The 10,087-nt window shown below is 48.5% G+C and overlaps 1 protein-coding gene across 2 annotated transcripts in view; it reads left to right on the forward strand.

The window, feature by feature from the left end:
- Positions 1–9,717, forward strand: part of Dnajb6 (DnaJ heat shock protein family (Hsp40) member B6) — a 49,646-nt gene extending 39,929 nt beyond the window's left edge. Inside the window, exons 9-10 of one of the 2 annotated variants that reach the window (XM_021190183.2) lie at positions 4,512–4,832; positions 8,392–9,717. In XM_021190183.2, coding sequence (XP_021045842.1) covers positions 4,512–4,832; positions 8,392–8,474 — 404 coding nt within the window. In that variant the 3' untranslated portion in view covers positions 8,475–9,717. The remainder of the gene's footprint in view (positions 1–4,511; positions 4,833–8,391) is intronic. The other variant, XM_029534797.1, reaches the window with a different exon arrangement.
- Positions 9,718–10,087: the final 370 nt, after the last annotated feature.

Here is a 10,087-nt window from a genome sequence, read left to right on the forward strand (position 1 = left end):
AGTGAAATACAGTCTTTATATTGTGGTATACCCTAGTGAAATAAGATTACTTTGTTGCTACTTCATAACAGTACTTTTGCTATTGTGAATGGTAACATAACTATCTGATATGCCCTTGTGAAGGAGTTGTTTGACCTCCAGCCCCCCAGAAGGAGTCAGGACAGACAAGTTGAGAACTGCTGGTTTATGATGCTTTTTTTGTTTTGTTGGAACTTTTGTTTTGCTCCCATAGATACTACGGCATTCAGCCTTGTTTATAGGTTTGTACTTGTTTATAGGTTTTTGGGGTTCTGGGTGTGGAGTCCATGATGTCACATTGCTAAATGAGCACTTTCCCCCACAGCTGCTACTCTCAGTCCTTGCTCCAGCTTTCAAGATCTCCCTCCCAGCCACCAGATGTGTTCTGAGGGCCCTGTGGATTAGCTCTGAACTCTACCCTCTGTGCTGTGGGCTAGCTCTACCTCTTACTTCAGGCCTGATTAGGTGTTGAGGGATAACCATAGAGCATGGCAGTACCACAAATAATTTTACATTCAGAAGGAAGCCCACCAAGAGCATGGCCTGGGCACACAGCCACTCTGATCTCGGCCCTGCCTTTCTGTCTCTTTGTAGTCTTTGCAGTGAGTGAATGAAATCCTTTCTGTGGTAGGTGCTGGTCTGGAGAAGGAGCTGCCTTACTTCTGGGTTCTGTGGACTCTAATTGGCTGCTCTGTGGTGGTGGTGGTGGTGGTGGTGGTGGTGTGTGTGTGTGTGTGTCTGTCCAGTTCTGATAGAGTGTGCCATGAAGGCTGCGGTTGGACCCAATCGTCCCACTGTAAATGAGGAGTGATGTGCTTGGGGCAGGATATGAAGATAGCAGGGATGGTCCTCACTCATCTGCCAATTTCTCAAAGCTTATAGGGCAGCATCTCCACATGAAGGAGTAAGGCGGAAGATGCTTGAGCCTAGGTGTTTGCCATCATTTTGAAGGTGGTGGTGTAATGGTTATGTGTAGCTTTGTGGGTTTCCACCATAACAGGAAATATGATAAGTCATCAGAACTGTAAGACAACATCCCTTGTAAAAAGCAATTTCCATGGGCTAGTGTCAGTCTAGCCATGCTCCTGGACCCAAAGAGTACTTAAATTCCTCCTCATAGGTAGCCATGAAGACAACAGAGGACAACCCAGGACCGGAGCAAGACAGGAGTGTGAAAGTCACTGCACGGTACTTGAGAGAAAATTGGTGTGAGAGCTTTGGAGCTTGTATGCACAGAGCAGTCAGTCCACAGGGCCATCTGTATTTGGGCTGGATCTAGGTTTGTGTGCTGAGGTAGTAGCACAACCCAGATTCTTCCTTCCACATGGATGGTAATATCCCAGACACCAGTGGTCATGCTGTGCCTGCTCTGGTCCAAATTGCCTTAGAGGTAGCAGTTACTACATGGATAAGCTTCACAGGTCTTGTCACAGAAGCCAGTCCATTATTTTGGGGTGCTGTCTCCCAGCCACTACTTAGAATATTATGAGGACAGCAGGCTGGAAAGAAGGAGTGATTGGACAAGTATATGATGGGTTATTTCTTAGTGGAGTGTCTATTGAGGATGCCTGAGGAGAGGTGACCGAATATCTGCTGCTTTCCCACCTTCATTTCTGACTCAGGCACTTGAGGTTGTGGCACCCTGTGTCCCGTGTCCCCATGGTTTTCAGTGCTGGGCCGTGGGCAGGGAAATTCCTAGTGGGGACTTTCAGGAAAACCCCAAGAGCTGGGTGGCACTCTGAGCAGGAAAGTGGCAATCATGAGAGGATTTGCTTGGCTGCCATAGGCCACCAAGAAGTATTGGCCTGTGCTTTGAGTCCCGAGCTACTGGTTTAGTAGTTACCTGTTAGGAGAACGACATCCGGGTCCGGGTTCTGAAAGGATTGTCAGGCACAATGTCAGCTTTCTGCTAGTTTTTTTTTCTTTTTTCTTTTCTAACCTTAGTTCTTTCTGAAATTATTACATTTATTTGTGAGTGAGGGGTGTGTATTTGTGCGCGTGCGCGGGCCCACCACAAGTGCAGATTGGAGGACAACTTGAGAATTGCTTCTCTCCCATGTGGGTCCTGGGGATTAAGTTCAGGTTATCAGGTTTAGTTTATCCGCAAAGCATCTTTATAAGCCACCTTGTCATTTGCCAGTCCTGAGATAACAAAAGCCAGCCAGTTTACTCTTCAACAGGTAAGCACAGAACTTGTTGAAGATGCTCTGAAGTCACTTACATTCTTACTTCCAGCCTGGGGAATGTAGGGAGTGCAAGTGAAGAGAACCTGCAATGAGAAACATGCCATCCTTGTGACTGGCTTCCTGCTATAGAAACCCAGCTTTCAGATAGGTCTGAAAGCCAGAGTGTATGGAGCTTGCCCAACAAGGGTGGTGAGTTTGTAACACTCTTCCACTATGGGCCAAGGCCTGGAAACGTCTTTTAGGACATTTGTTTATTTCCATTGGGGGTTGTACCTTGTGGGGTGTATCTAAGTGGAGCCTGTGGATCCAGCAGGCCTTTGGGGAAGGGTGCTCCTGAAGCAGAATGTGTGGAGCACCCTGTCTCCTCTTGTGGCTGGATGGGAACTTGGTTCTGAATAGACCTGAGGATATCTGTTTTGGCACTGAGGTAAGTAAGAAGATGAGCAAGAGGCTGCTGTCTGGATACTCGGCACAATGTCCCCAAAATTGGCAGCAGGTATATGGGGTGTCACACATAAAAAAATATAGTTTCCTTCACAAGTTACAGTAGTGCTCAATCCTACCTTTCTCCCAGCACTCCTTCCTCCACCTCCCTTACCGTGATGAAATATGGAGGTTGTTATATAGCTTCAGTAGTTCCAGGCTGGCTTAGAACTGCTTTTATTTTTCCTCTTTGAGACAGCGTTTTTCTGTGTAATAAGACCTGGCTGTCCTGTCTTGCATTTGTAGACCAGGGTGGCCTTGAACCTGCCTGCCTGCTTCTGCCTCCTGAGTGTTGGGATTAAAGGCAGGTGTCACCATGCCCGGCCTGTTTGCTTTTTCATAAGGTTTTGCTATGTAGTCCAGAGTGGCCTCCAGTGCATTATCATTCCAGCACTCTGTTAGTGTTGAGATTACAGCACGTATAACCATGCCTGCAGGGAATTTACAGGCATGGTTCTCTGTTTAGCAGAGATTAGTCTGGCTTGGAGTCTGTCTGGGCTTCCTTTCACAGTGTTGGAGTGACTGGCCAGCTGTCCTGGAACTTACTTTGTGACCAGGTTGGCCTGCCTCTGCTTCTTGAGTGCTAAGGCTAAAGGCAAGCGGCACCATCTCCCACCTGCATTACCCCATTACGATTCTGGCAGGTGGGGGCTGGTGAGATGGCTCAGCAGGTGAGATGGCTCAGCACCTGACTACTCTTCCAAAGGTGCAGAGTTCAAATCCCAGCAACCACATGGTGGCTCACAACCATCCTTAACAAGATCTGACTCCCTCTTCTGGAGTGTCTGAAGACAGCTACAGTGTACTTACATATAATAAATAAATAAATCTTAAAAAAAAAAAAAAAAGAGATTCTGGCAGGTTCTATTGTTACCAACCAGGCTTTTCCACAGGTCTGGCTCTTGCAGAACCTGGGTCCACGGGAAATGTCCAGATGAGGGCCGAATTAAAATACTTACCACATTGCCCTGAGTATGTGCCTCCCAGGGATGAATGAAAGGGGAACCTGCATGTGGGGCAGCTGTACCTTTCTTGCTTTACTACCAAAGAAAGGCAGCTCTTGCATGTCTCCCGCTGAGTTGACACAGGCTGCAATCGGTGGTTGCAGGGCAAAGGTTTATCCTCTTGGTAAGCTGAGTGTCTAGAATGGAGATCACTGCCTCCAGTTTTATGCCTGGTATAAGTGATAACAGCACTGTTAGTTACAGGGGATAGAAACTAACCCTTTGTTGCTTTCTTGTTTTATTTTCAATGTCCGGCTAGTGTGTGAAACCTTGTTTCAGTTTTGCCAAAGATAAACAGCCTTCTGAATGATGGCAGGGTGGGGTGTGATGAGCTACCTGGCTGGGAAATTTCTGGGAGATTACCCGGGGCCTGGCTCTACCACCATAGGGATGGTGGGCAGAGTGAGTGCCCGAGGCTTCTGCAGTCCTCCTAAAGCACTTGATGCTTGCTTTTAGAGGTGATGCTTCCTTGGTTGCTGGCCTGTGAACATGCTTGGCCTCTTTGCAGGGACGAAGTGTTGGGTTGGCAAGACCCATGTTAAGTGGTATCCGCCAGGCCTATGCCTTGATTGTTCAGCTGAGAATCTGCATGATGATAATACAGCAGAGAGAGATTTCTCTGGGATTGTTTTCTTTCCCAATATGGGAAGAGAATGTTCAGGCCCAGTAATGCAGTGGAGGGAATGGATAGTTTCTTCTTTTATAAATGTATGGTGGCTCTAGAGATGGAGCCATCTTTTGGGAAAGAAGGTGTGTGAAGCCTCTTGCTCCCAAGGGAGGGCTGAGGCTCACAGCTCTCCCCGGTGTGCTGTGTTTTCAGGTGTGGCCGACGAGAACGCCCTTGCAGAAGAATGCCAGCGGAGGGGCCAACACACACCAGCTCTGGCCCCTGGCCCGGCCCCAGCACCAGTCCGGGTCCCCTCCCAGGCCCGGCCCCCGGCCCCAACTCCGGCCCCAACTCCAGCCCCAACTCCAGCCCCAGCTCCAGCCCAGACTCCGGCCCCTTCTGTCAGCACCCGCCCACAGAAGCCACCCAGGCCTGCCCCAACGGCCAAACTTGGGTCTAAAAGCAGCTGGGAAGATGACGAGCAGGACAGGCAGCGGGTTCCTGGCAACTGGGATGCCCCTATGACCTCAGCAGGTGTGCAGAAGGGAGATGGTGTGGAACACCCTCAAAGTGTTTTGCCCCCAGGTCCAGGACAGCATGCACAGAAGTCAGGCCTGTGTTGCTGCATTCTGACCTGAGGGGGCATGGGGAGCTGAGGGTAGGTGCCAGGCCTGCTGATAAGGGGCAGAGAGGATACCTGTGCCCAGCTCACCTCCCACAGCTGCTCTATGTACAACCTAGCCGCGGGGCTCAAAGCCAACCCCATGATTAAAACAGGGGTCCCAGCATTCTGATGTATATGGAGTATATTGTCTGGGTTAGGTTGACTGCTAGGGAATTGCTAGGTACTGCTTCTGTCCCTAACAGTTTTGGTCTATAACTGATCTGTTTGGGATCTGTCACTTAACCTGACTTGCCCTAAGACCACTTGCACACTTATTAACTTCACTCTCCAGACAGAAAGCTCTAGCCGTGCACCCAGTAGTCATCTCAAGTGAGCCACAGGTGGAGGTAGAGGCCTGGCTCCTCCCTCTGTGCTCATGGTGGGATTGTTCACCATCTGGCTCTATCCTCAGCAGGTAGCTTGTATATCTCCAGAAGTATTCCTCATAGAACATTCTAGGTGGTCAGCATGTACACATTGAACTTTCCAGTCAGGCTCCAGCCCTGTATCAGTGTCGAGAAGCGAGAGTTTGTGCCTGTAGCTATACAACAGTGATATGTTTTGGTGGTCTATGTCACATTGTGTTGCAAAGTGCTCCAAGCAGGAAACAGGTCTATTCCTTTGTTTTTTCAGAAGTTTGTATTAAAGTCAAGACCTCAAGCCCCTCTGGTTCTCCTCAGAGGAGGATGAAGCAGGTGTCCTTTAGGGTTCTATAAGCAGAAGCAAACTGTACTTGTAGCATTACTAGAATTTTGGGTAGCCAGCTGAGTTACCTTGCTGTGGAGAGATGCCAGCAAAACCAGATGTGTGACGGAGCTCTGTGCACCTGAGTGGCAGATGCTTCCCTGACTGCCCTGGGGAGCTCCTTGTGCCTCAGTGGCTGTAGACTACCTCCCATGAGCACTATCTCAGTGCTGAGTAAAACAACAGAGCAGCGTTGTAGATTTTGGTGACCTCCCCCAACTCTGGTTCCATTGTAAAGGTGCTGGAGCCTGGCCTAGGAGGTGCCATGTCATTAATCTGGTAACTAGAAGGTGTATAGGGACAGGCCTGACTGCAGAGCTTGTTTATAGGTGTGTAGGCCTCCCACAGCAGGATCTGGACAGGAAGTGTGACTGCAGCACCTGGCCATTCTCTAGGCCCTGGCCGTGTCTCTTTTAAGGCAAAGGTGATCAGCCAAGGCCAATCTGGAGACAGAATTGATGAGTAAGAACAGCAAAGTGCTTTCACTTTGTTGTTCTGCCAGTGCAGATCTAGATTCTGCGTGTGCGTGCATGTGTACAAGTGTGTAGTAGTGAGCTTGTGGATCCTGGTAGAAATGTTGCATGAGAGGCTGGAAAAGCTGTGAGTGAAGTGGTCTGGTCTCCCTTTGTCCTCTAAGTCTGGAGTCTGCAGCACTGCCAGTGTGGCTCTGGGTGTAGCTGGCACTTTCTCTGCTTTGTCCCTTACTCCCCTTTTGTTTACAACAAAACAACTCCCCATGTTTTAAGATACAGAGCCAAGCTTTCCTATAGGAAAGAAAATGTAACCCTTCACTTACCTTCTCTCTCAGAGATGGTGACCCGTTTTGAAGTGGGGTTCTCCAAACTGCCACCTGAGCTACACAAGGGTTTGGTTTAACTAAGTGAAAACAGAGGACCGTTGGGAGGGAGATTAGAAACAGCTATCACATAAAAGTGGTTTCAGTTTCCACAACAAAGCCGTGCTCTGGACTACAAGCTACTGTCCTCCTCTGGCTAACACAGAAGCCTTTGCAAAGTCCGGCCGTCTGCTGTTGGGATCAGGCGACCAAGTCCAGACCTTAAAATTCTGAGAGCCACTGTTGAAGAACTAAGATGTCCTGGGCCTGGCTTCCCACGCTTCACCCAGTGCAGCCTTTAGGAGCTTTGCTATTATTATTGGTTTTGGTTGGATTAACAAGTCTTGGGCCAGTTTTCCTAAAAATTCACACAAGTAGAAATTTGGTGCAAGCCATCCCAGTTGCAGCTCCCAGTGTCTGTCAGCTGTGGACCTGCTGGGTACAGTCTAGGTGCAGCCTGGCTCCTTGGCATCAGCAAGTGGAGTTTCCTAGATGAAAAACATTCTCACCAAGGTCCCCTCCTAGAAAAGGATTTACTGTGCAATTTAAGCCACCGGGGGTTGTCAGAAGTTGGACTGTGGTCAGCCAGAATAGCCATGGTCCATACTGTGTTGGTGATGAGGCGAGAACTAAATGAAGTTTGATTTGCTGGCTCTGTGCGTGCGTGCGTGCGTGCGTGCGTGCGTGCGTGCGTGCGTGCGTGCGTGTGTGTGTGTGTGTGTGTGTGTGTGTGTGTGTGTGTGTGCTGTGGATTGCCCGCATGCTTGGTAAGCTCTGTATTGCTGAGCCATGTGTTCAGGATATGTAGCGCACCCCTCCCCCCTTTAACTTTTTTTGCAGGCTATTCTGTGGCCCTGAAAGTTTGTTCTGCAGAGGGAGCTGCGTAAAGGGATTAGTGGCATTTTGCACTTGTTTGTGGATTCCACACACAACACAGTCATTAAAGAAATTATTCAACATGAGAAGAGTCATGAATAAAAGAATAAACATTTCCTTCCTCCTTGCTCAGCTTGGCCCTGCCTAATAGTGCTGTGGAATGTGGCCCTCTTCACAGAGCATGGCTTATCATTTCTCAGAGCTAGAGCCTGCATCTCAGCCTGCTACTGCCCTGCCTTCCCCCCTGTGCCCCCCCCCCCCCCAACTAATTGATGTGTTGAGGTTTTGGTGGGTCTCACCATGGGAATTTTGAGGTATCTGTGGGCATGTTATAGAAGCTGGGGTTCTGAGGTCTCTTTTGTGGCTCTTGTTCGGCACCAGGCCCACATCCCACCTACTGCATGTGGCCAGAGTCTGAGCTTCTGTAGGCCTGAAGGCAAAGTCCATCACCTTATTGGCAGTATCCAGAGCTGAGCCTCTGTCGGTCTTACTGTGGCCTTGGTTGGTAAGGTCATGTATCTGTTAGCTTTAATGACAGGAAAAATTAGAGAAGCTTTTTTTCAAGATAGAAAAGTGGGCTACCAGAGAGAGAATGGACTTGCCATTTCAGAAGGCAGCTGTGTTGTGTGTCTGACTTGGCTGCGAAGGTGACAGGGTTGTACATTTTTCAGGTAGGGCCTTGGTAGGGCCTCTGAGGAGCCTGTTCCACAGAGCTGGTTCTGTGACTGGGTTGCTGGGTAAATGTAGGGTGCTTGCTGTGGGTTACACTTCCCTGTGTGGTGGTGACATCCTGGGAGCAATATGGAAAGTTTTTAGCATGCTATTCCAAACAGTTCGTGTTTTCTTTTTGATATGAACACCATAAATGACTGTTCTGTTGCTTTCTTTGTACACGGGGAAGTGTCTAGTGAGTGACCCATCTCATGGGGATGCAGTTGCTGGTGTGCAGTGTTTCATAAGCCATGTTTCCTTAGGACTCAAAGAAGGTGGCAAGAGGAAGAAGCAGAAGCAGAAAGAGGACTCGAAGAAGAAGAAGTCGACCAAAGGGAACCACTAGGCTGGACTTGGCGGCAGCCGCTGTGTGTGTGTGTGTGTGTGTGTGTGTGTGTGTGTGTTGCGCATGCGCATGGCAGCGGCATCCTTTAAATGCCGCCCAGGGTCACTTCGCTTAGCAGGATTGTGCCCACGGATCGGTAGGATCCAAGGGTGTTGGAGACGGAGGCAACAATCCCGGGTAGCTTGTATAAGTTTGTGACACAGCCTCAGCCTTGTAACTCTGCTTTTCCCCAACACCAAATCCATAGCTTTTCCCTCGAGTTGTAAAGGTCTGCCTCATTCTTTTCAGCAGCCCAAGTCCTGCTTTGAGCTCTGAGGTATTTGTAGTTGTAGGAGTCCATAGGGTCCAGTAGGGAGCTAGGTATGTGTTCATGATAGACTACCTCCTGGTGGTGGTACAGTGCGCAGTTTTAAGTACAGTGGAACTTACAGGTAAAGTAAGCTGTGCGTTGAGCCATGGGTTTTAGGATGCTTTGATTGAGGGTACTCAGTCAACACTAAGGCCATCGGGAGCCACTTCAGATATAGTCTTTCCTTATTTATTGTTCAACTTTTAATCTTCTCCAGGTAGTCAAAAATTGACACCAAGTATAGTTTAGTTTTTGGGAAATCACATCTTTTCTTCTTGGAGAAATATTTGTCCTTTTTCAGTCAAAAGGTTTTTCTTAGCAATACCATTTCTAGTAATGGTAGGTCAGTGCTACTGGCTATTTACACAAACACACAGCACACAGAGGCGCGTGCAAAATAATCAGCTAGGAAGTAAGAAGCAAATAATGGTCCCTTCACAAGCTTTGACCCATCACAACCCATGCCATGCTGTCACCTAACTTGTGGTTTGCATTGAGCACCAGGTAGTTCCGATGCCATCTCACTTCTGGGCTGCATGTGTCTCTTGGCAGTGTCACTTCCTTTTAGCCATGAGGATCTGTTGTTTGAACTTTGTCCCCTTGGCAATGAGCATATGATAAACAGTGTTGGTGAGCTTGAGATGGGTCCAGCAGTGTGGAAAGGGGAAGCTTTGTGAGGTCTGGGCACTGCCGTAGCTAGGAGCTGGGACAGGACCCACCCGGGTTTTGAGGAAGTGACCATGAAGTGTTTGCTGAGTTTGCTTGGTTTTGGTGGGAGGTGGTGTGGGCAATTATGGAGAATGGATTGGTGTTAATGTGTGTTGTGGAAATGTGACCCTCAAGGAGGAATGTATTTTAGTGCTACTGACGTAAATAAAATGTAAACGTCACTGAGTCCAGCTCTCTTGTGGTCATTCCCTGTCTGTAAGTTGCACTGTTACTATGAAAGATAAAAGCAGGTCTTGTATTTTTTTTTATACATTTATTTTTGTGTGTGTGTATGTGCAAGGGTGTGCTCTGGTACATAGGTAGAAGTCAGAGGACAGCTTGTGGGAATTGATCCTCTCCTACCTTGTGTGTTCTGGGTGCCCATTTTAGGTGGTCATACTTGGTGGCATTTTGACCCACTGAGCCAACTCACCAATTTTCAATTATGGAAGATAAAGTGACACTTAGGGGAGGGCGGGGAATGTGTTGGTGTCCCATACAGAAGTTAGTTGTTATCCAGTGAGTGTGGCTTTTTGGACTAGCAGCCTGAGTGCAC

This window comes from Mus pahari, chromosome 2 (assembly GCF_900095145.1).
Source record: "Mus pahari chromosome 2, PAHARI_EIJ_v1.1, whole genome shotgun sequence".
Lineage (NCBI taxonomy): Eukaryota > Metazoa > Chordata > Mammalia > Rodentia > Muridae > Mus > Mus pahari.